This window comes from Equus quagga, chromosome 10 (assembly GCF_021613505.1).
Source record: "Equus quagga isolate Etosha38 chromosome 10, UCLA_HA_Equagga_1.0, whole genome shotgun sequence".
Lineage (NCBI taxonomy): Eukaryota > Metazoa > Chordata > Mammalia > Perissodactyla > Equidae > Equus > Equus quagga.
In genome coordinates this window covers 57481514-57507274 of record NC_060276.1, presented here as the reverse complement: position 1 = coordinate 57507274, position 25761 = coordinate 57481514, and the positions used below count along the sequence as shown (strand labels likewise).

At 37.6% G+C, this 25761-nt stretch overlaps 2 protein-coding genes across 4 annotated transcripts in view; one reads left to right on the top strand and one right to left on the bottom strand.

Annotated features, from left to right (window-relative positions):
• The window catches only part of APOOL (apolipoprotein O like), a 70646-nt gene extending 58768 nt beyond the window's left edge, over window positions 1–11878 (top strand). For all 3 annotated transcript variants that reach the window (XM_046674089.1, XM_046674090.1, XM_046674091.1), the window contains 3 exons: window positions 4178–4291; window positions 4497–4614; window positions 11314–11878. In XM_046674089.1, coding sequence (XP_046530045.1) covers window positions 4178–4291; window positions 4497–4614; window positions 11314–11402 — 321 coding nt within the window. In that variant the 3' untranslated portion in view covers window positions 11403–11878. The remainder of the gene's footprint in view (window positions 1–4177; window positions 4292–4496; window positions 4615–11313) is intronic.
• A 1174-nt stretch (window positions 11879–13052) lies between these two features.
• SATL1 (spermidine/spermine N1-acetyl transferase like 1) overlaps window positions 13053–25761 on the bottom strand; it is a 19686-nt gene continuing 6977 nt past the window's right edge. Inside the window, exons 3-6 of the mRNA XM_046672860.1 lie at window positions 17026–17115; window positions 16511–16612; window positions 15888–15928; window positions 13053–15231 (exon numbers count right to left, since the gene is read on the bottom strand). Coding sequence (XP_046528816.1) covers window positions 15061–15231; window positions 15888–15928; window positions 16511–16612; window positions 17026–17115 — 404 coding nt within the window. The 3' untranslated portion in view covers window positions 13053–15060. The remainder of the gene's footprint in view (window positions 15232–15887; window positions 15929–16510; window positions 16613–17025; window positions 17116–25761) is intronic.

Genomic DNA, 25761 nt, shown 5'->3' with positions numbered 1-25761 from the left:
ACCCAGTGTTTCGTTGGTTCGAATCCTGGGCGCGGACATGGCACTGCTCATCAAACCACGCTGAGGCAGCGTCCCACATGCCACAACTAGAAGGACCCACAATGAAGAATATACAACTATGTACCAGGGGGCTTTGGAGAGAAAAAGGAAAAAATAAAATCTTTAAAAAAAAAAATAGAATGAACACTTAAAAACATTTTTAAAATAATCTGAGTGCGGAATCCTCTTAGATTTTTATTATTTACCCCAGCCTTTTACAGTTGTCTTGCCCACCTTTGGCAGTAGTTATTCTTTTAGTAATTTACTTTGGAGTTTTTGCAAAGCATTTAACTTAATTTTCCTAGACACAACAATTATCTTCACACTCATATTTCATCCTACTATGGTACATTTAAATTGTTGAATTATAGTAAAACTGATGTAGAGACTTGCAAACGAACACAACTTATTCTTGGTAAGCATATGGATCACTTGTGACAGACAGTACTTGAGCATATTGGACAGTGCCTACTAACGATGAATATTCAGCATTCTATGAAAATCATTTATTATAAATTTTTTAAACATCTTCATTTAATCAGACAAGCCTCTTAAAAGGATGTCAGGTGAGAGCTCTTCTACTGAATGTGTATTTTTCTGAAGGAAAGGGCCCGTTCTTTTCAAGAGATTCTCCAAGGGTTCTATGATATAAAATAGGTTACAAAACGATAGTCCAGAAGGTCCTTGGAAAAATAAAAGTCACACTCCCATTATTCACAATTTTGGAAATACACTTCAAGATGGAATTACTCTTTGCTTTCTATATTTTTTCTTTACAATATTTTCATTATTAACTTATATAAAGAGTAACAAGCAATCTGTTTTGGAAACTATAAAATATTTAAGAACTTATCAAATAATGTTTTATGACCTGTTTTTTTAAAAACTATTAAATTTTACTGAAGGGCATTTTCTTAAACCTGAATACATTGAGAGATACATCTTGTTTCTGGATGAAAGGACTCAATATGGAATATGACAGATGTTTCCAAATTTACAAATTCAGTTCTTAGAAAATTCCTGGATTTGGAGGGAACATGACATTGATTCAAGCAGTATTTGTTGTCCATCTGCCATGTGTCAGTAACTATACTAAGCTATAGCATAGACAATAAAATAGACCAAGAGAACAAAAAAGAAGGTCCAAAAACAAATGTATCGAGTATGTCTTTGTATACATTATGGGGAGACCTGCGGGGGTATGGTAAAGGTGACATTTCAGATCAGCGTGTAAAGAAAGGATGGATTATTCAAGAAATGTGTTGGAATAATTGACTTTTTGGAAAAATGCTTAGATCTTTCCCAAATATCGTGCAAAAATAAATTCCAGGTGTAATAAATATCTAATCATAAAACATAATACTATAAAAATATTAGAAGAAAAAAGAGGCGTATTTGTGTAATCTTGAGATAGGAAAGGCCTTCTTAAACAAAACATAATCCAGAAGCCATCAAAGAAAAAAATGTTTTTTACTCCATCAAAATAAATAAATTTCTGTTGATCAGTATACCATACACAAAAGTAATGGATAAATGAGAAACTGGTAAAACTATTTGCAACATATATAACAAAGGACTAAATAATATCCTTCATATATTAAGAGCTCTTATAAATTGATAGGAAAAAGATGAATGCCCTCTAAGAAAATGAAGAAAGTATATGAAGAAGCAATCCACAAAATAAGAAACATAAATGAGGGCCGGCCCTGTGTCTGAGTGGTTAAGTTCGCACACTCCACTTCATTGGTCCAGGGTTTCGGTTTCACCAGTTCAGATCTTGGGTGCAGCGCTCATCAAGCCATGCTGATGTGTTGTCCCACATAGCAGAACTAGAAGGACCTACAACTAGAATATACAACTACGTACTGGGGGGGTTTGGGGAGAAGAAGAAAAAAAAAAAGATTGACAACAGATGTTAGCTCAGGGCCAATCTTAAAAAAAAAAAAAGAAACATAAATGGCCTAATAGATGAAAGATGTTTAACTTCATCAACAATCAAATAATTGCAAATTTAAAAGATCATTTAGATAATTGATTTATAGCCTTTCAATTTGATGAAGATGTAAAAGATTCATAATACTGCTACTGGTAAATGGGTGGAAAACCAGACTTTTGGTGGGAGTGTAAATTGCTGCAGTATATCCCTGACTTTCTGGAGGCAATGTGGCAATATTATCAAAAATTAAAATGTATGTAATCTTTAATCCACATATTTCACATCTAGGAACCTGTCCCAAGGAAACACCACAAAGGTATACGGTCCCAGTTGTATGTGTGCGGATGCTAATCACAGCATGCTCATAATTGCCCAAAAAAGGGGAAACATCCCATATGCCCATTAACAAGGGATTTGTTAAACAAATCATAACGCCCTTATGCCCATCAGTAGGGGATTTGTTAAACAAATTGTGGTATATCCATTATAGAATACTAACTATGCAGATCTTAAAAAAGAAGCATATCTATTGGTATATAAACTGATATGGAAACATCTCTGTGACATGTTGTTAAGCTTTTAAGAAATCAGATGTCAAAATAATATGTATAGTGTGATCCCATTTGTATTTAAAAAGAAACCAAGCTAAGTATATATGTGTGTAGTTTCTTTTAAAATTTAATTTAAAACATAACTGAGATTGTAGTGTATAATCTATTATTCTCTAATCTCTTTTTGTCATGGACTTCTATCCATGTTAGTCCGTATAGATCTACTTCATCCTTTTTGGTAGATCTATAAGTATCGGCATTCCATTTGTTTTAAAATACTATGCACGTGTGTATATAATATACATATAAGAGTAAAAATTGAGAAAGAATATCCATACAACTGGTGACAAAGGTTACACTGGAGGGAGGAAGAGGACTGTCTTTATAATAGTGGATTGGTTGATTTTTCTTAAGTGTAGGCATATCCTTACCAAAAACAATAGAAATATTTCTATTTAAGGAAGAAAAACATAGTTTTCAAAAATTTATGTTTAGGGGCCGGCCCCATGACATAGTGGTTAGGTTCAGCATGCTCTGCTTCAGCGGCCCAGGTTCACGGATTCAGATCCCAGGTGCAGACCTACACCACTCATCAGCCATGCTCTCTGGTGGCAACCCACATATAAAGTAGAAGAAGAGTGGCACAGATGTTAGCTCAAGGCTAATCTTCCTCAAGGCAAAAAAGAGGAATATTGGCAACAGATGTTAGCTCAGGGCTCATCTTCCTCAGGAAAAAAATAAATAAATAAGTTCATAGAAAGCATAATCCTGGAAAGTTCCCCAAAACCACTTTAAAACTTGAAAAATCAATAGCTATTGAAATTACTTTTACTGTAATGAACAAAAGGATGGGAAAAGAATAGAAAGAAGGAATCAGAAGAAGATTTTCAAAGAGAAAGAGATATGCATGAAAGTAACAGCAGCTTCAGGAATTCAGTCAGCATCATAGCCTCTACCTTAGTGTGTTTGTAGTTCATTTTTTATTTCAGGTTTCTACCAAAAAAACAGTATTATTCTCTGGAGAAAAACACTGATGCTTTTTCTTTGTGACCAGAGAAAGCACTATAAAAATTAAAGCAAATCATTAACTTTGTAGCATCTTCAAATCTCATTTTCTCAGTCAGCTGTTTATTATCTCAAACTATCTTTCCGAGACTCCTGTGAAACAGACATAGTTTTCAATTTACATTTTACCGTATGATTGAAAACTATACATTTTTTAAAGACTTCATTTTTTTAGAGCGGTTTTAGGTTCACAACAAAATTAAGGGGAAGATACAGAGATTTCCCATACACCCTCTGCCCCAATGCATGCACGGTCTCCTCCATTATCAACGTCCCCACCAGAGTGGTACATTTGTTACAGTTGATGAGCCTACACTGACACGTCGTTATGACCCAAAGTCCACAGTTTACATCAGGATTCACTCTTGGTGTTGTACTAACTGTACACTTTTTAGCCTTTTACATGAAACGAATTTTCGTATGAGACAGAAAATGGAGCTTTGTGTTATATGATCTAGAGATTTATATCTTTACCATTGATTCTGACCTGGGTGTTCATATAAAATACCTGACATAAGTTTTTAAATATTTGTTATTTTAACTCTTAAAAATATATGTTATTTGACTCACTTTTTGTTTTAATTAGGTAACTGGGAGAAAGGCATATGCTACAAGCCAGCAAATTTATGAAGCAGTTAAATCATTGTGGACAAAAAACAACAAAAAAGAGTCACTTCCTGAACCTAAAGAAAAAACTAAGGTAGAGTTTAAATGGACTAAAAAAGTAGACATTGAGTTTTGTTTGGGTGGCTGTTGGCTTGTAACGGCGTGTCCCAGACAGAGGTCAAGAATAGAATGAAAGGAGATGAAGGAGCCTAATCCCTTCGCATGCTGTAATTTTTTAGGATATTTTATTCTTTTAGTAAACTGATTTACTTATGAAGGAAAATCTTTTTGGTATACAGCTAGGAAGCCCTGCTGAAATAGAAATACCTGCAAAAACGCCTCACGACCTGAAACACTCAGTGCCTTTGCCAACAGAATTCAGCTCCGAAACGAAGACCAAATCGGAATCCCCCTCAGGTTTGTTTGAAATGATTCAATTTTGTTTTCATTCTTTTCTTAAATAATTTTATAGTGTTATAATTAGTAGTTTGAACTTATTTACATGTTTTCTTCGTAAATGTTTTGTCTTTCTAATGTCTGTAGTCTATATTTCTTTTTAGGTTATGAAGTACTGAGGTGCCTGGGGCTGTTTCTGATTGCCACATGGTTCATAACGCAGATCTTTGCATATGGGGGTATAGAGTAGCACTGGCAGGTTGAGTGAGTGAAGCATTTAATATTACTTTATAAATGTGAGCTTTCTCATCAGGTGGAGGAAAATCTGCCTTTCTGGATTCTATCAATTTGCAGGATCTAAGTATGCATCACATCTACCTAGAAGAAATATCAGCTTTCCATTTCTTGTGCTATTTACCCCTCTCAGTTTTATTTAGTTTAGATACCGGGAGAACTTCCAACATTAAATAGTGAAAAATAGCACCAATTATAATACTAATAACTTTGCTAGTATTAGATACTCACAATTAATATCTTGTGGGACCAAATAGCGACAATTATACTGTCTAGGCAAATATACCATGGTTTTACTGTGATAAAAAAGAAGGTAACAGAGTGTTTAATACCACTTCAATAGTGTATTCACATAAACCCACCAGTCACTGGCTTGCATAGGTTTGTCTTTCTGTACAAGGTGAATGGTACTACCCATAAGTTGTCTTATTGCAAAGGAAATAGGGCCAACTCAGAGGTAGAGAATTAGGAAATAATGATAATATCTGCCTTTTATTGAACACCTACTCTGGTGCAAAGAGCAGTAAGTATGTTATTCAATCCTCACCCAAAAAGCAAAACAAACAAAAAGGACTCTGGTGTATACATGTAATTATAATCATTTTATGGTGAAGAGACTGAGACTCAGGGAGCTTAAGTAATTTGCCCAAAATCATACAGCTTATGAGTGGCAGAGTTGTGTTTATAGTCTGGATCTTCCTAACACCAAAGTCCCACCTCTTTTCTGTTGTGTATAGATTATCTAATTTAAAACTAGAGTTTAGTGTCTAATTTCAGCCTCCTCCTTTCTCACTTAATCTTTCTAAGGTTGTCACTGACTAACAAACCCAATCTGAGCTTTACTGTTTTCTTCTGTTACCTCTCCTTTCTAATCAAGAAAAGTCGTGCAGTTTTTAGACTCTCTCTGATTAATCAACAGTTGACCACATTCCCACAAGTATATAATATATCCAGTCATTTTCCTAAATGTCTGTCAATTCCAAGTATCTTTGTGGAGATGAAACATGTTATAGCTTAATAGTGGGACCAAACCCTCCCTAGCCAATGTCTTTTCTTCACACATCTAGATTCTGGAACCCTTTACCCACCTGTCATGGGTAATGTGATAGATGAAAAGAATTCTAAGGAGACATGTAGAGGGGAGAGAGATGCTAGTACTATTCATCTGTATCATGTATCATTCAGAGTTGATTATACAGTAGAGCCTTGGGATTCACCATTTCTACATTTCACGTGCAGTCCCAAAGGTCTAAGACATAGGAAACAGTAGTGAATATGAGCACAGATTTTAGAATAAGACCTGGATCTGAATCCTACATCCAACATTTACTAATTCTATTGTCTGGGGCAAGTTATGTAATACCTTAAGCCTTAGTCTCTTCATCCATGTAAGGAGGACAATAATAGTGTTATTCTCACATGGTTGTTGTGAGGATTACATGAGAGACTACATGTAAAGCACAAAGTACAATGTCGAGCACACACTAAGTTCTCAGTGAGCGTTAGAAGATAACATTATCATTTGCCTAATTAGCCATTTTTCCAATAAATTTATTTTCCTTGAGCACACTTTGAGAGCATGTTACTTAGCTGGGGAGCCTAGCCATGGCCACCACTTACCACGATACAAAATAGATTGGGTGTACTGTCCAACTGTATATCATGCCTCTGAATATGAGTTTGATTGTTCTCTATCATCGATATACATTTATGGTGAAAATTATGTTATTTTGGGGATCACAAATTTGGAAATTTGGTGAAATGGACCTTTTTGAAATCTGATGAAAGCAGAATAAAATCTCTCACAGTCTCACAGGATTAATGTCCCTCTAAAGCAGAGGTTGCAAACTATGGCGCTTGTGCCAAAGCTGGCTCACCGCCTATTTTTGTACATTCCATGAGCCAAGAATGGTCTCTACATGGTTTAAATGGTTAAAAAGCAACCACAAAATATTTCATGACAAGTGAAAATTAAATGAAATTCAAATCTCGGTGTTCATACAAATTTTATTGGAACACAGCCACACTCATTCATTTCTGTATGATCTGTGGTTGCTTTCATGCTACTATGGCAGGGTTGAGCATGGAAACCTTATGTTTTACAAAGTCAAAAATATTACTCTGGCCCTTTGCAGAAAAAGTCCGCTGATTCCTGTTCTAGAGGGATGAGGTGTGCCACACATACATGACTTCCTTTCATGATATCTGCGAGACTTTTTACAGGTCAGGAGACTAAATAGCCAAGTTCAAAACCTCTGAAGGGCAGAACTGAATTTCCTACTGTCTTTTAGTGCAAGGGAGACAGAAAATTGTCAGGCTCTCAGTCAGAAGTTTGCGGGTGCCATGGCTGAGGACCAGGGAGAAAGCAGAGGTTGACTTACTCTTACCAAAACTGCAACTCAGGTCAATGCCTGATTGGATTGAGATGATAAGCACTTCACCCTTCCTAAAAGAGGAAGAGGGTCCCCCTCTCTGGTAGAAGCTATCGTCTGGAGCTTCTACAGTTTTTTTAATACACCATACAAGCAAACCAAATACTAGTTATGCAAAGAGGCAGGAAGATGGGACTCATAATCAAAAGAGAAAAATATAACAGCAGACCCACAGGTAATCTAAATATTGAACTTAGCAGAAAAGGACTTTAACTAACTATGATTAATATATTAAATAGAAAACATGAACAAAATGGATGAAAAGATGGAGAATTTCATTAAAAAATTGGAATCTATTAAAAAACCAAGTGGATATTCTAGAAGTGAAAAAGTATCTGAAATTAACTCATTAGATGGGTGTAACAGCAGACTATATACAAAGGAGGACGGAAGTAGTGAGTTCAAATATTGTTTGATAGAAAATAGCCAAACTGAAGCACAGAGAGAAAAAAGAAAGAAAAGAATAGAACAAAGTGTGAGGAAGTCCTTTGCAGTGACTAGTATCTTTAAGTATTTCGATTATTGAGAAGCTGAATGCTGAATATCATCCCAATTTTATACAAAAGAAACAAAAATAGAATTTCTAACAATCCTAACTTCACTCAGCAATTAGTGATCTGTCCCATTTTTTCTACCTAACTTGCTTGAAATATAAATGAGATAATGTGTGAACTAAATTATCAGTGAACAGATACCACCTAATGGCTATTTGAGACAATAATTCATTGCTGTTTTATGACTTTAAACATCTTTATTCCTTTCCTTTCCTGTTCGTTATAACACCATCTTTTTTAAAAGTCTGCAATAAAAACTTTAAGCATAAAATGTTTTTTATTAGAGATTAAAAACACGACAAAGCTCAAAGAAAAGCATTATAATTATTAGGGGATTGAGATTCAAGAAGAGTTTTATGAGTGCTAATCTTTGATCAGCTCAAGGGGTGAAGAAATTTCTAAGAGGAATGATATAATCCTTAATTACTCAGAAAAGCATGAGATGAATCTTTTTGAAAAGGCAGAAATCAAATGACCTAGGCTAAGTGATTCTAAACCAGAGGGATCCACATCACAATTACTTGAGGTTTTTTTTTAAATTCACTCTACCCAAGAATTATAAATTAGGATCTCCAGAGGGGAGGCCTCCAAGCAGGCGGATTGTAAGAAAAGCTCCACCGGGAATTCTCTGTGCATATTCCTCTAATCATAAGGTCTGACATGAGCTAAGGATCAATTAAAAATTTGAAACCTTTCAAGAAATTTTGAGAAGTGGAGATCTAAAGGCAAGGGGTCTTTCACATTTGGATGAACTGTATCTTTGACCAGAGTTTGGACAAGAATATAAATTAAGAAAATGAATAGAAGCGTTAGAGAACTGAGTCAGTTGGTTAACATTGTTAAGCAAATTAGACACATTCAGACTTATATAAAATAATTATTTGCCACATGCAAGTAGTACGTCTGTCTGATAAAGAAGAAAACTATTTTGTAGGACACTTTTCACTTGTACTGAGCAAAGGCTTCCACCAGGTGGCAGCAAGAGTACATTTGAGAAAAGGGCCGGCAGAACCACTGTCTTTACCTCTTTTGTGTGCTACAGACCTCTTCTCAGAATAATGTTTTTAAATGCATCAAATAAAATACATAGTGATATATGAGCTTCCTTAAATGTATTAAACAACAACATCTAACAGCATATCTAATAAAGGCCATGGTTTTGATATAGTGGTAAGTGTAACTATATCAAGATATCTGCAACTGCAGTGTGATAGGAAAATATCTGTGATTTCTATTAGTGACAAAATCTAAGGTACCACTAATACTATTTTGGTTTATTGCCTACATTTATTATTGAAGAAAATGTTCATTTTTAGTCAGAGTTTAATTAAATAAAGACAAATTTTCCCCATTCAAATTCATAGATCACATGAATTCTATCCACAGACCCCAAAGAGACCCCAGGTTAAGAATCTCTGTCCTATGGAGAACTATATTAGTGTCATGAGTAGTGATTACTTGTGATCTGGTTGTTTTTTAGTATATTTGGTGCTGAATTTGCATATAGGTATATCACACTTTATAAAAAATGTTTCTGAAAAGATAGGTGTAAAATAAATCATTGTATATAAATGTTTCTCCCCTTTGTTTTCATCATAAAACTTGAAATTAAATTCCTCTGTGGAAAAAAAGGTATGTCTCCCAAATGTAATAAAATCATTTTAAAATGAATCAGATTTTGAAAAACATATTTAAAATAAAAACAAATTTCTGAAAAAATAGTTTTAGTCTTATGTCATGAAGTAAATATATAGTTGTTCCTTTCCTACTTGCCGTGCACAGGGTATTATATGCAGCACTTTGTGCACATTATTATATTGAATACTAAAAATAATTGTATGATGTTGTTACTACTCTAACCCCCATTTTACAGGAGAGCCAGGGTTGTTCTCTTGGAGGTCAGACAAACTTGGATTCAATCCTGGCTCCATCACTTATCAACTGAGTGACGTTGGTCAACTTTCATAACCTCTCTAAATGAAAATTTCCTTATCTGTAAAACAAGGATAATAGAAAAATATCATCTGTCCCATGGTGGTATTGTGAGACAGTGCATGGAAATAATGTAGCACCTCGCCTTGCACATAGTCAGCTTATCAGGATCACCACTGGTCCACACATTGCCGAATCCAGGAGTCCATTCTCAGTCTCCATCTTATGCAATCCATCTGTAACTTTTACCACAAAAAGTGATTACTCCCTCCTCCTTGAAACAATCTCTTCACTTGGCCTATAGGATACTACTTGCTCTTGGTTCTCTTACCTCACTGACTGGCTGTTCCTTCTCAGTCTTCTCTGCTACATTCTTCTAATCTTCTTAATCTCAAAAAGTTGGAGTATCCAAAGGGCTCATTCCTTGGCCTCTTCTCTGGCGCTCTATATGATCTCATATAGTCCCATAGTTTTAAGTGCCATGTATAGGATAGGCCTGTAAAATTTATAAACCAGCCCAGGCCTCTCCTCAACCCTACTGACTCAGACTTCTAGCTGCCTACTGAAACATTTGTACTGAGATGTCTAGTTAGTAATTCAAATTTAACACATCCAAAACTTAACGCTTCATTTGCCTTCCCCTGAACATGCTTCTCCCACATTTTTCTTTATCTCGGTAAATGTAAACTCCATTCTTCCAGTTTCTCAAGTTAAAGAGTCTCTCTCACACAACATCTTCCATCCATTTAGGAAATCCTGTCCATTCTACCTTCAGAAGTTATTCTGAATCCATTCCCTTTTCCCTGCCTGCACTGCTGCTGCCCTAGTTAAAGCCATCAGCGTGTGGCTCTGGGAGTGCTACAGCAGCTTTCTCACCGCTTTCCCTGCTTCCAGCCTTGTTCCCTTGTAGTCTCTTCTTCCCATAGCTAAAAGTGATCTTTTAGAAAACATAACATCATGTTACTCCTCTGCTTAAAACTGTCCAGTAGCTTCTCATCTCACTTAAAATAAAAAAGAAAAACCTTACCATGGTTCTGTGTGGCCTAGCCTTCACCTGTTTTCTGATGATGTCTCCTGTCACTCTCACTGTACCCACGATCACCACATCTGGCCGACTCTGTTCCAGCCATATTGGCCATTTTGTGTTTCCTCAGACATGCCTCAGGCCTGTTATACTTGCTGCCTGCTCCTCAGATATCTACCAGCTCACACCCTCTCCTCTTTCAGTTCTTGCTCGGTATCACCTTTCTGGAAGGCTTTCCCTGTCCACTGTATTTAAAATTGCAAATTACCCAAGCACTCCATACGCCCCTCCCTGGTTGATTTTTCTGCATAGCACTTACCACCATCTCGTATCTTTTACTTAACTTACTTTCTGTCTCACCCAACTTAAATGTTAGGTCCATGTTGGCAGAGATTTTTGTTTTGTTCACTACTGTATTCCCAGTGCCAACAATAAATTTGTTAAATGAATGACTAATTTTTTTTTCGTTTTAATACTTTATCAGGTGCTACACAGTTTATGCCTGACCCCAAGCTCATGGATCACGGGCAGTCCCATCCAGAAGACGTAGATATGTACAGCACTAGAAGCTGAAATGGTCTGCGTAGAGAACTACAAGATGTGTGAAGCTGCAAATAATGATGAAAACAATCATGTGATGGGTAACTGTGACGCACAGAGTATAAGTTAAACCATGTTTTTCCCTCACATCTTCTAACGTACCGTTTGACCAATCACATAGGTGATTAAAACACCAACTATGAACAAAATCCAAGCAATATTAAATGATTGATGAAGAGGCAGAGGTAGAAGTATTAGGATGCATTTGGTGACTTTTAAGGATGTTTATGAAAAAACAAAAACAGTAAATATATGAACACTGATGAGACTAAAATCTGAAAAACTATGTCTACATATAAATATTTATACGTATACACATACGTATTTGCTTTAGCTTTTCTGAATTAATGTCAGCTAAATTAGAATGGTGTGTGGAAGGATGTGTTCCCTTCTTCCCATTTTTTTTTTCATTTCCCAGAGCTGGAATAAAATATCCATACTTTAAGACACTTGGGCTTGGCTTCGTCTCTTTGTTTTATTAGTGTTAACTCCTCTTAAGTGTCCCCAAACACCTCTATTCAAGAGGACCATATGCTACGTGGGACCCCCAATGCTGTTTAGCAGTCCTGCTGGTTCCTAGGTGGTTTCCTATTCTGTTCCCCAGGAGAGGTATTACAGACCTTTTATTTCCAAGCCTCTTATTCCTGCCAAAGATGACCATGTCTCCTATTACTCAGAGAAAAAAGAATGTTATTTAGACATGACCATTCCCAACTTCTTCCCATTTACCTTCAAAAGTCTTATGTCTTTTCAGCCATGCAGCCCCCTTTTCTAAGGTCAGTGCTTCTATTTGTGTTCCTCATCTCATTCCTCCGCATCCTTCCCGGTACCATGGTCTATCCTGTTTAATCTTCAGTCTTTGGTTTCTCTTTTCACTCATTTAATTTTCCTCACATCTAAATAGCTTCAGATCTTCTTTATCCAAAAACAACAGTAACAAAACCCTTTCCCTAACCCTGCCTCTTCCTCTAGAGCTATCTTTTCTTTGTCCTTCCCATAATTGCCATACTTCTTAAAGAAGTAATTAATGTCACTTTCTTACTTCCTCGCTTTCAATTCCTCTCTAATTTGGGACACCCTGGTCTCTATATCTGCTTGAATTTTCTGCAATTATTGACTCTCGACCACTCCCTCCTTGAAACTCACTCCTCCCTTTGCTCTCTGTTACTCCTGCTTCTCTTGTTTTTCTTCATTCTTCTCTTGCTCTGAATGCCTTAAATGCTGAGGCTCCCCGGGCTGCATTCCTAGCCTTCTTTTCTCATTCTGTGTGCTCTCTCATTTTCATTCAACGTACTTCACTGACTTCAGCCACCATTTATATGTCCTTATTATTTCTATTTCAGCTCCTGTATTTCTCCAGAGCTATAGACCTTTCTTTCTAATTATTTATTAGTCGTATCTACCTTACATCCCATAGATATCCCCAATGTCATTATGTCTAAAACTAAATTGTCTCTACCTCTGTCTTTTTTTTTTAAAGACTTTATTTTTTCCTTTTTCTCCCCAAAGCCCCCCGGTACATAGTTGTATATTCTTCGTTGTGGGTCCTTCTAGTTGTGGCATGTGGGACGCCGCCTCAGCGTGGCTTGATGAGCAGTGCCATGTCCATGCCCAGGATTCGAACCTACGAAACACTGGGCTGCCTGCAGCGGAGCGCGCGAACTTAACCACTCGCCACGGGGCCAGCCCCTCTACCTCTCTCTTCTTATTTCTATGTTTCTCAAATCTATTCCACCTTTTCTAATCCTTGTTCTCATTCACCTCTTTATTATCACTTTCCTGGATTATTACACTAGCCTTCTGGTTGATCTGCCTGCCATCAATCTTGTTTTCTGTCACTTCAGAATGTGTTCTGCTTGCAAGTAACAGTAAACCAGTTAACAGTAGCTTAAATAAATAAGAGTCTATTTAAAATCTGGAATTAAGTATTACAGGGTTGGTACAGTGGCTCATTGGTGCCATCAAGGGCCTAGACTTTTTCCACTCTGCTCTTTACTGTGTTAATTTATCACCTCATAGGCAGAAAATGGCTTTCGTACCTGTGGGGGACACATACACATTCAAAGCAGGAAGAAGGGTTAGGACAAACTATGTACCAGATGCTTCTGACCCCCTTTAATCAGAAAAGTAAATGCACTCCTAGAACCCCTCTCAAAAGACTTCTGTCTATATCTGGACCACAACTTGTCATGTAGCCACATTTAGTGCAAGGAAGATTGGCAAAACATATTTGGTTCTATGGTGAGGAAGGCAAGGGGTAAGGGATTTGGAATGGGTGTGAGTTTGAGCTAACATCCAGTGCCTGCTACCCTCTTCTTCTAACCCATCTGTCATATTATGATGAAATAGTTGTCTTACTAACAACCATTGTGGTTGGTTGTCTTTCTGGAAACTTCAGTGGTTCATCATTGCCTACAGAATCACATCAAGACTTCCTGTATGACATATAAGGCCCTTCATATATGATCCCAGCTCAACTTTAATCCTGTCTTCTCTCCCCACCCACCCTACTGCCAATGTATGTCATATTTTATCTATAACCTACAACTTGCTTCTTGGACATGCTTTGTTCTTTTATGTTCCTTTTTCTCTGCCTATGCTTGTGTCTCACCTTAGAATTTTTTTTCTATGTCATCCTGCTCTATATTCCAACTTCTTGTTCATCCTTTAAACCCAATTCCAGTGTCACCTTTCTCAGTTCTCCAAGGTGGGATTTAGATGCGCTCTCCTCTACATTCCCTCACATTTGGTATTTATAGCTGTGATGGCCCATACAATTTACCATAAAACTAAAACTAGTTTAGTATTTTTTCACAGACAGGGTTCCTTGTGAGTATGACTGAATCATCTTTCTATAGCTTTTGTGCCCATAAAATACCTGGTACATATTGGAAACTTACATGTTCTACCATGCTGGTTATAACACAGGATGCAAAGGTAATTCTATCAAAGGGCTTATATTCTACTAGAAAGGATAGAAACATATACAGATACAGTGGTGTGTGTAGTATCTGCCCTAAGACAAGTACAGCCAAAGAGCCATGGATGCTCAGAGATGGAATGTAGCTCTGGGATGATGTTAAGGAGGCAGTGGTACTTGAGCTGCTCAAGGTGGGGAAGCAGTTCACTTACTAGTTTTTCATAAGTAAGCTCTTCAAAATTTGGCTTCAGTATTTTAAGTAAATTTTTTGTACCTCAGCTCTGTTTATAACCAAACACACTCATTTTTCATCAAATCTAAGACACATTATTTACCTCTAAGAAAAAAGTACTGCCAGTTGATCATTATACTTATCCCAATTTCAGACATGTTAAGATGTGAAAATATAATCATCTTAAATTTAGTGAGAGATGGTAGGTAAAAAAATAAATATCCTAAAGCTAAGTATAAGTGATTTTTGAATTCTCTACTCTTTTGGATCATCAGCTCAGCTACAACACATTAGTACATTAGTTTGGATAATGGAGAGTTGACTGTATCTGCAAAATCTGTTTCAAAGTAAGAGATCTCAAACCAGAGTTTGGTCACTTGCTGTATTGTACAACACTTAAAGTCAAACTGCTGTAGGGCTCAGGTGACATTCAAATGTTGGAGCCTCTGTTGTTGGGACAAGTTATGATGAGTCCTCTTTCACTCTTCCCATGCCATTTCCATGAGTTCTTTTCTGTTAAATCTGAACAGATGCCAGCCCTCCTCGGAGGAAAGGTCTAAAGCCCCTCGACGAGTGTAGTAATCAGTAGACTCCTGGTTCCAAATGACGACAAGGAAGTGCATGCAGTTACATTGGCTTATGATGGCTATCTGTTTAAAAACAGAGATTACTATTACTTGAAAGTATAGGCTTCATTAACACGTTTATTTTATTGAAGGTCTACTATATTCAGGGCACTGTGTGTATAATACTTTCAAATAATAATACAATAGTTATCTTTTGGACTTCTCTAAAGCTATAAAAAGAAACAAGTTCCACTGTTCAATTTTAAAACCCTTTCTTTAAAAATCCAAAACTGATTTGCAAAGTCCACTTATTGGTTTTTCTATAAATTGAGTTCACGCGTTTTTTCTTTGTTCTATAGAAAAAGTTTACCTAAAATTCTCATATGTATTTCCAAAATACAGAAGGATCTGGTTTTTATACTATTCTCATATTCATACTGTGGACCTATTTTATGGGTAAAATTGCCTTCTAATCTTCCTCTTGCTTACTTCTGCTTTATAGCAAATAGGTGGATAGTGTGGTTGTGGATTATATAGAAATCAATTTTTAATTAAATATAACGCTCAAATATAACCTATATGAGTATCTGATTTGAAAATTGTTTAATTGGAATAAATTAAGTACATTTTGAGGTTATATTCAGATGGTGAGATAATTCATCTAATTTATGCCATTAAACAATAATATTTGATGAAAGAAAGATAACGTATAGAATACCAATAGTAATAGTAACACATACCTGACTTAGCCTCTTCAACATTTCAGCTCCAATACCTAGACCTTTTAAATAGATAATGCAGAATGAAAAACTGTAAGTTGAAAATTTCCACTTAACAAGTTATTTGCTTTAGTTTGAAAGAAATAAAATATAAAACCCTGTATCTGGTTGTTATGTATTCTTAACAGCTTGTGTTGAAATCCAACTCATGAATGTTTGTCATACTTCTTTTTCCTAATTAAAATGTGGTTCCAAAGGTAATGGAAAGGATTTTGGATTTATTTTAAAAATAATGGAAAGGAAACGAATCCCTGTCACTAACATCCTTTCACAGAGTATATTTCTTATTCTTTTCTAGATAAACCAACCCAAAATATAAAAGCATTTTTTAAAAATACAAATAGAGCTATGATAATTTGGCTTATCCAAGCCTTGATGGGAAATAATAAGAAAATCCTTTTCTAATATGATTGAGTCTTCACCATATGCAAAGATAACTAGGACAGTGATTAGGCTCATGAAATAGAAATTAGGTAACATAAACTGACTTAAACAGCATATTTATATGAAAGCCCTATCTCCTTAAACTAAAATATACCATTTTAATTTTTAAATTATAAGTAATACTATAAATGTAGCTTGACCTCGGTAAGCTTCTATGACATAAAAGTCCTCTAAGTAAAGCAATTTGCCAATCCAGGGGTCGTAGGTAAAGTAGTACATGGCAAACCCAACGGTTACTTTTCCTAGGAAGAAGGAAGAGAAGGAATAAAGAGGTTAATGCTTTGAGTCTTAGAATGTTCTTTCCTCCAAAATGGAATATCTTTGTTATTTTTTAACTACCAACATAAAAAAACTCACTGGACAAAAGTTCAATACAGAAATGCATAATGTAGAAGGTTTAAGTCCTTTCTAATACAACCTTTAAGAGATAAGCCATCTTTTAACACTGTGGAGTATATTCTTCCAGATTTTTTCTATGCATATAGAAAACATAAGTACATATCACACATTTTCTTTTTGAAAAACAAAACTGAGTTTATGTACTTAATATCTCCTCCTCTGCTTAACAGTAATTATATGTTATCAAATTGTACTTTGTTTTCAAGGTAGAGAAAATATACTCCAAATTAAATTGGAGGCGGAAGATTTATTTTACCTAATGGTTTTTGTTGACTTCGTTTTGTTGGTACTTCTGCAATCAGGCAGTAGAAAAGGGGCCTGTCCCCAAAGCCATCCCTGAGTAAATCTGAAATATCAATTCACATACAATATGTTAGAAAGTTTACAGTAAAGAGAAAGAAGATGGTAGAGTGGGCAGTACCAGGAATTTGTCTCTTCACTTGTACAGATGTACTGGCAGAAACTGCCTAAAGTGAATATTTTGGAACTCTAGAGTTTATTTGAACACTTGCAACTAACTTTCAGAGGACAACTTGGGTGGTAAATTGCAGTTAATTTTGGTCAAATTCAGCCGTCAGCCCAGTGCTGGCTTCCAAGCCTGCCCACCTCTGCCTCATGGCAGACAGCTGTGGGGACAGCAACCTGAATTTCTGAAGTGGTTTGCTGGAGCCAAGGTAGGCAATAAGGGACTTATCCTCCAAATACTGGAGTTCTGTGTTCTGATTGTGGATTGCTGCTCTGAACGCTGAGGTGAAGACCTGAAAGCTGGCCACTATATTTTCAACCTCCATCAACTAAAGCAGCTTCCAGGAGATTTAAAGGAGCCACATCTGTTTTGTTAGATATTCAAACACAATTATGTATACAACAGAATCTAGAAAGCCACTATGCATGATCAAGCAAAAGACCTCAGAACACCTTAAACAGTCAACTCAGGCTTATCTCTGACACAGACACTTTATAACAATAAAAAAACAGCCACCCCTGAGGAAAGGGGATAATTTGATTTCCAGATTTAACACATTATAAGATTCAAAGGTCTACTTTTCAATGACAACAAGAAAAATCAGAAGAATATACAAAGAAATTGGAAGGCATGGCCCATTCAAAGGAACAGAGTGAATCAACAGAAAATATACTTGAGGAAGCCCAGATGTCAGACTTACTAGACAAAGACTTTAAAACTACTGCCTTAAAAGTGCTCAGAGAGCTAAAGGAAGACATGCACAAAAACAGGAAAAAGATGTATGAACAGAACAAATATCAATCAATAAACTGAAATTATGAAAAAGAACCCCCACCAAAAAATTCTGAAGCTGAAAAGTATAACTGTGAAATGAAAAATGCATTTTAGGGGTTCAAAATCAGAATTGAGCAAGCAGAAGAAACAGTGAGCTTGAAAATAGGACAGTTGAAATTATCAAGTCTGGGGAACAAAAAAAAAGATGAGGGAAAGTAAACAGAGTAAGGGATCTATGGAACACCATCAAGAGGACCAACATACATATTATGGTACTCTCAGAAGGAGAAGAGAGAGAGGAAAAAAGAATATTTGAAGAAATAATGGTTGAAAACTTCCCAAATTTGATGCAAGACATGGTGGAAATTAATAAACAGAAACCTCATTAAAATGGAGTTGGGAGGCCAAAAGGTGGGGTGGCTCTCACACCCTACCTTGATAGCAGAGCACCACAGGAAGAAGAGACTTCCTCGTCTTGGCAGGTGAGAAGCTCAGCCAATGAAAAGCCCCTACACTTAGCACACTCAATTTCTCCAATGGACTCTTTACAATAGCCCTCCCAACTTCATCTTCCCCTCCACAAAAGAGTTTCTCCTCCCCTTTCTGCTCAGGACTTGCATGTGGCTTGCCATGGTTGCAGACCCCAAATTGCAATTTTTTGCTGATCTTGAATAAACCTATTTTTGCTGGAGAAATAACTGGATGTCTGTTTGTTTAAGGTCAACATTTTGGTGGCCTGTACAGGGATCCAGAGAAGACCCAGATGATTCCGAGGCTGGTGAGCAAACAGGTGTGGTACCCACAACAGAGCCCATTGAGCTTGCTGCTTTTCTCGCCAACCCTGGAGTTTGAGGGTAAGTCTCTTCTCCTGGATCCAAGCTTCCACCCTCTTTGCATCTGAGGCTCTCCAGGCTTTATTTGAGATCTCTTTTAAGGCTTTGTTCTGCTTAAGGCCTTGTTTGTGAATACTCGGTTGACACTTTGGCCTGATTCTTTTGAAATCAGGCTGTTTCTACCAGAACTATGCTAAGCCTTCGGTCCACTTCCTTTGGAACCACACTGCTCCTACTTGGAACTGGGCTGGCACTGCAGCCTGACTCCTTTGGAAGCTGGATGTTCCAGTTGAAACTGTGCTGAGCCAGCCTTCGGCCTGACTCCCTTTGGAGCAGACTGTTTCATAGGAACTTTGTTGATCAACCTTTGGTCTGACTCCTTTTGGAACTGAACTGTTCCACTGGAGCTGCGTTGATTCAACTTTTGGTCCGCCTCACTGAAATCAGACTATTCCTACTCGGACTGGCTGGCATTAAGCTTGCAGGTGGTTTGAGCTGTTCAAGCTGTTTGAGTTGCAAGCTGTGTAAGCTGTTTAGGCTGTTTGAGAATTATTCCTTGGCTCTAGAGAAAAATTTCTAAGAAGTGGGATCCCAGTTATCTAAATATGTTGAGGGTGCGCCCCCTACATGGACCCTGGCTGATTTTATGTTTAAAATTGATTATGATTTTATGTTTATGTACTCATTCCTCATGCGCATTTCTAACTAAATGGACCAGCTTAACCAAAAGTAATTTAGAATAGCAGTGGTCCTTGTGGTGAACTTTTGAACTCCCAAACGTACTTTACTTAAAACCAGATTGGACAATCAAAGCTCTGTAATTTGCAAAACTAGATGGAATGCCTAATTTAATTGGTATTTTGAGGCTTCCAAACATTACCAGGAGCCTAAATTGCCTCTTTGCAAAATAAAATGTTAAGATTAACTGAGGCAAACAAATGATTAAAGAAAGATGAAACGGCTCCCGAAGCCTCTTGTTCCTCTGCCCTGGCTCCTCGTGCTCTGGTTCTGCCTGCTCACCTTCTCTAATGCCTACACCTCCTCTATACCCTCAGTTTCCCTGTACTAACTCTCACCAAACTTCCCCTTTTCCCTGAAACTCTCCCCACTCCCTCGTCCTCTGAACCTATCAGAACCTGTCCCTCTAAAAATAAGCCTTCTGAGGATCCAAAGGCTGAACTCCGAATCTCTTATACTCCCTGGACTAAAGCTGAACTGTGAGCCACAAAGATTTTCCCATAGTAACCGAATATCCTCACAGATTTGCTGAGGAATTTAATATAGTCATTCAAACTTACCAACCTGGGTTCTCTGACTTACATCAGCCGGTTCATGTGTTTGTCGGTGAAGGCCAGGCCCAGCATTGGATGAAAATTGTTAATTGGGAAAATCCTGAAAGGTGTCTAGAATTAAAACCAGGAGACCAGCCTGCTGACTTGTATGTATAATCAGGCTCAGGCAATCACTAGATGACTACATTGGACAATTCCTAGGGCTTTCCCAAAGCCTGTTGATGGGAACAAAATTCAGCCTTGTGCACAAAAACCTGATAAAACTGTTTATGCCTATTCAAATCAACTTGATTGTTTTTTTAAAAATATTCTGGTCTTCTTTCAGATGTTTCCACCCAGGTAGCTTTTAACTCTATGTTATTAATGAGCTGAACTGGGACCTTTCCCTCCTAGTAAAAAGGACCAGGATGGAATGGGAATCTATGTCCACTCCAGATTTAGTTAACCTGGCAAACCAACTCTCTTGCACCCTAGCTGAGTCACCTAAAAGAAAGACCACCAAAATTCTTAATCTTCAACTCCAGTAAATGAAGTCCCCTAACCGAAATCAAACCCCCCCCCCCCCCCGGCTTCTGCTATTATTGCAAAGAACCAGGACATTGGAAAAGAAATTGTTACAAATTTAAGTGCTTCAAGTGCCTTCAGCCCTCTAACCAGCCTTTCCAGCGCCCTCCAAATTCTCAGTGACAGGGCTCCAAGGAGCCACAGGGGCTCTTCCCAATCCTCCTTCTTAACTGGCTCAGAGGAACATTTCTCCAGGTTGGAGATAAATTTCTTTTTGTCCGAATTGACACGGGAGCCACACTCTCGATACTCAACCCCACTACTGTAAAGCAGCCCCTGCCTTGGAGTACAAACACAGTTCAAATAGTGAGAATTTCTAGTAAACCTCAATGGGTTCCTGTCTCTGAACCTACTGCCTTTTGTTTCGGCTCTTTCAGAGACACACACCCTTTTCTCCTTAGTTCCTCTGCCCCAATCCATCTGTTAAGCTGAGACGTCTTGGAAAACTATGCCAGAATTTAGTTCTTCCGAAAGGGGGAAATAATTCTAGAATTTGACAGTAGCCATCAAAACAGCCAATCAAGTAAATTAAATGACTCTTTGACATCTTTTATTTGCTCCATCTCTGATGTACCAGAGCTGATTCTGGAAACACTGATCATTTGTTCTTGTTGAACCAGCTACCACCCTCCTTATGGGCAAAATCTCCAACTGATATTGGTAAAGTTCAGAGCACACCTCCCATCACGATTCAAATAGATCCCTCAAAACCTCTCCCCAGAATTAATCAATACCCTATAAGTAAGGAAGCTCTTCAAGTTATAAAGCCCATAATAGAGAATTACAAGGCTCAGGGCCTCATTATCCCTCGTATTAGTCCCTGTAATACTCCTGTTTTAACTGTGAGAAAACCCAAGGCCTGAGGGTGGAGGTTTGTCCAGGACCTCCAAGCAATAAACAACATCGTTATCCCTCGAAACCCCGTTGTTCCTAACCTCTGTACACTACTAACATCCATTCCCACTGGAAGCAAATTCTTTATGGTAACTGCTTTATGCTGTGCATTCTTGAGCATTCCAGTTGATGAAGCTAGCCAATACCGTTTTTTCCTTCACTTGGGAAGAAAAATAATTCACCTGAAGAGTAATGCCTCAGGGTTCTACTGAGCGCCCTTCTTATTTCTCACAAATCCTGAAGGCTGATCTGGATGATATAAAGTTCCCTTGAGGTTCTTTTTGTTGCAATACCTGGGTGATTTTCTTCTGTGCTCTCTCTCCCATGTCTCCTCACAGGAAGATAACATCCACTTGCTAAAGCTTTTAGCCTTAAAGGGACACAAGGTTGCCAAAGATAAATTGTTGTTTGTCCAAACCAAGGTTCGAAATTTAGGGCATCTTAGATCAGAAGAAGACCTTCACCTAGATCCAGATAGGCTTCACGGTGTCCTAAGTTTCCCAAAACTCAAAACTAATTGACAATTGTGAGGTTTTCTCGGGCTGGTTGGTTATTGCCAAAATTGGATACCAAATTTCTCTCTTATGACCAAACCTCCATATGTTTTACTAAAGAACAACAACCTAATCCAAATTTTATGGGAAGAACTGGATGACACAGCCTTTAAGGCCTTAAAGGAGAGTTTGATGAACCCACTTGCCCTTGGACATCCCAATTATCAAATTCCCTTTTTCCTTTTTGTATATGAAAAGGAAGGGAATGCCCTTGGGATACTCACCCAAAAACACAGGGACTGCCACTCACCCATAGAGTATTACAGCCACCAGCAGGACCCCGTGACAAGGAGATATTCCCTTTGCCTTTAAGCCGTTACTGCCACTGCCCTTTGGTTAAAGCCACCGAGAAAATTGTTGTGGAATCTCCTTTAAACATTTTTGTACGTCATGCTGTGGTAGCCCTCGTGAATTCTCATCACACTAAGCATTTTTCAGTCAGCCACCAAGCCTCCTATGAAATCCTTTTGTTAACTGCTCCTCACATAACTCTTTTATAAAATAGCCTGAACCCTGCTACTCTTCTCTCCTCCATTATCGACAAAGTCCCGCATGACCGCTTGACGCTGATAGATCACCTCCTTTATCCTTGTGATGATCTGCAGGAAAATTCCTTTAGGTAACACCTAGTGCTCATGGTTTACTGATGGTTCTTACTCAAAAGGTGACAATGGCAAATGTTGTGCTTGGTATGCTATTGCAATTCCTTTTGATATGGTTGAGGCAGCACCTTTACCTGTGGCTACTTCAGCCCAACAGGCTGAATTATACACTCTTACACGGGGTTGTACTTTAGCCAAGGGCAAAACTGCCAACATTTATGCTGACAGTAAATACACTCTTGGAATAGCTCATGATTTTGGAATATTGTGGAAGCAACATGGCTTCCTTTCTTCCAGCAGAAATATAATTTAAATGGCCCCTATGTTTAGGAATTATTGGATGCTATACTTTTACCTGCTGCTTTAGCTAATATTAAGATTCCGAAGCACTCTAAACTTGACTCTGGAAGCTAAAGGAAATTACCTTGCTGACATTTCCACAAGGAATGCAACTCTTAAATGAACCAACAACAGCCAAACCTCTGTCATGCTGCAAAGGGATACTTCACCAGATGACAACTTAGAAAACTGGCTAGAGAAGCCCAACAATTTGTTTCAGAGAGGGAAAAACAAGATTAGAAATTCAACAATTGTTGGTTTGATAAAAAGAGAAAGCTCTGCTTCAGACCATATAACTCAGTCCTACCAGAGACTCTAAAATTTCCACTCCTAACCACTGCACATGCATTAAACCACTGGTCTACTGACAAAATGATAGCATTCATGAATCAACATTGGTGAGGGAATATTAACAAGACCATAAAAAGTACCTACCTCACTTGTCCCACTTTTCCAAAATACAGCCAAGAGAAGCCTGTTTGAACTGCTCCTGGATATTTTAAACTTCCTGATGAACCACTCTTGGTTTGGCAAATGGGTTTGATACCATTCCCCCATCTCATAGAGATAAATATGTTTTAGTCATGGCCTGTGTGTTTTCTGACTGGACTGAAGCCTTCCCTTGCAGACAGGCCACTACCTCTTCTGTGGCTAAAGTCCTTGGAAAAGATTATCCCTTCTTGGAGAACTCCTCTTGAACTTCATAACGATCGAGGAGCCCATTTTACTGGTCAGGTACTTCAGCAAGTCTGCACTGTTTGGCTGGTTTTACAATACTTTCACTGCACTCACCACCTTCAATCCTCTGGTTTAGTTGAACACACTAACAGCATTATTAAGACTCGCTTGGCAAAGTTTGTAGAGACCCTGCAGTTACCTTGGCCAAAAGCATTCCTGTTGGTCATTCTTAATCTCAGATCCACCCTTTTTGGAACTCATAAAACTCACCCTTTGAGATTGTCACAGGACACCAATATTCTTGGCTCCTACCTCTTTGGACTCACAGCTGATAAAAGGAGATATACTCCAATATTGCAATGGCCTAATTGCTTCTATAAACAATAACCATGTTTTGGTGGAGTAGTCTTTCACAGTGTGCTCCAGGGAGATAAAGACTTTTAAGCATCACACCTTGCAACCTGGAGATTTCACCTATTGGAAAAGACACCTCCAGAAGGACTCTGTTTAACCTTGCTGGAAAGGTCGCTATCAGATACTATTAACCTCACCAGAAAGGCCCTTTATCAGATACTATTAATCAACCCTTGTGCCGCAAAACTCAAGGGAATAATCTCTTGGATTCATGTGACATACCTAAAAATAGCATGAAACCCTGACTGGACCTGCACATCATCTGGTGCCTTAAAAGTAAAGATTTCTCAGAATTGAAGCAGACGACACCTGATGAGACAGCTTTCCCAAGATGTTCGGACCAGGCCTGTTGGAAGGTTGTCTGCCAAATCTTTGATGATGATGTAACTCTTCGGACGATCTCTAATGCCTATGATCTTGATTACATATGGACTTTAGAAAAGAAAGAGTTCTCCTATTCTATGCCTCCTTAGTACTCGATGTGGCCACATTAGGTTTCTAATCCATGCACTTTCTCTCCAATGTGGGACATGATGCTCAGGAAATGTCCTTCCTGGCATCAAGGGACAAAAGGCTGCTAGAACTGGAAAAAAAAAATGACTCTTGATCAGCTATGCTTTTAAAGATCTCAATCAGAAGGGGAAATGTGAGAATTAATAAACAGAAACCATATTAAAATGGAGTCAGGAAGCCAAATGGGGGAGCTCTCATGCCCTAGATCAAGTGCAGAGCCCAACAGGAAGAAGAAAGACTTCTTCTTAATTAGCAAGAAGCTCAGCCAATGAGAGACTGTCACAAGTCAGCCAAGAAAAAGCCATTACACTTTGAACTCCCAGATTCCTCCAGTAGACTCCTTATTTACACAATGTATAAAGATATAATCTATGACACCAGTAACATAGAAGGGGGGAATGGAGATGTGTAGGAGAAGAGTTTTTGTATGCTATTGAAGTTAAGCTGCTATAAATTCAAATTAAATTGTTATAACTAGGATGTTAAATGTAATCCCCATGATAACCACAAAGAAAATATCCATGAAATACACACATAAGGAAATGAGGAGAGAATCAAAACATTTCACTACAAAAATAAACATAAAAGATGGTAGCAATGGAGGAAATGAGGGACAAACAAGCTATATGGCACATAGAAAACAAATAGAAAAATGGCAGAAGTCCATCCTTATGACTAATTACTTTACATTTTTACATGTAAAGTAATTTAAATGCTCTAATCAAAAGAGAGATTAACAGAATGTATTAAAAAAAAAAACATGGTCCAACTACATGCTGTCTGTAAGAGACTCACTTTAGATTAAAAAAAACACGCATAAAAGTTGATAGTATGGGAAATGATGGGAAATGATATTTCATGCAAATAGTAACCAAAAGAGAGATGGAGTGGCTGTACTAATATCAGACAAAATAGACTTTAAGTCAAAAACTCTTATAAGAGACAAAGAAGGATATTATATAATTATAAAGGGTCAATTCACCAAGAAGATAAAATGTTTATAAACATTTATTCACCAAACATCAGAGCTCCAAAATATATGAAGCAAATATTGATAGAACTGAAGATA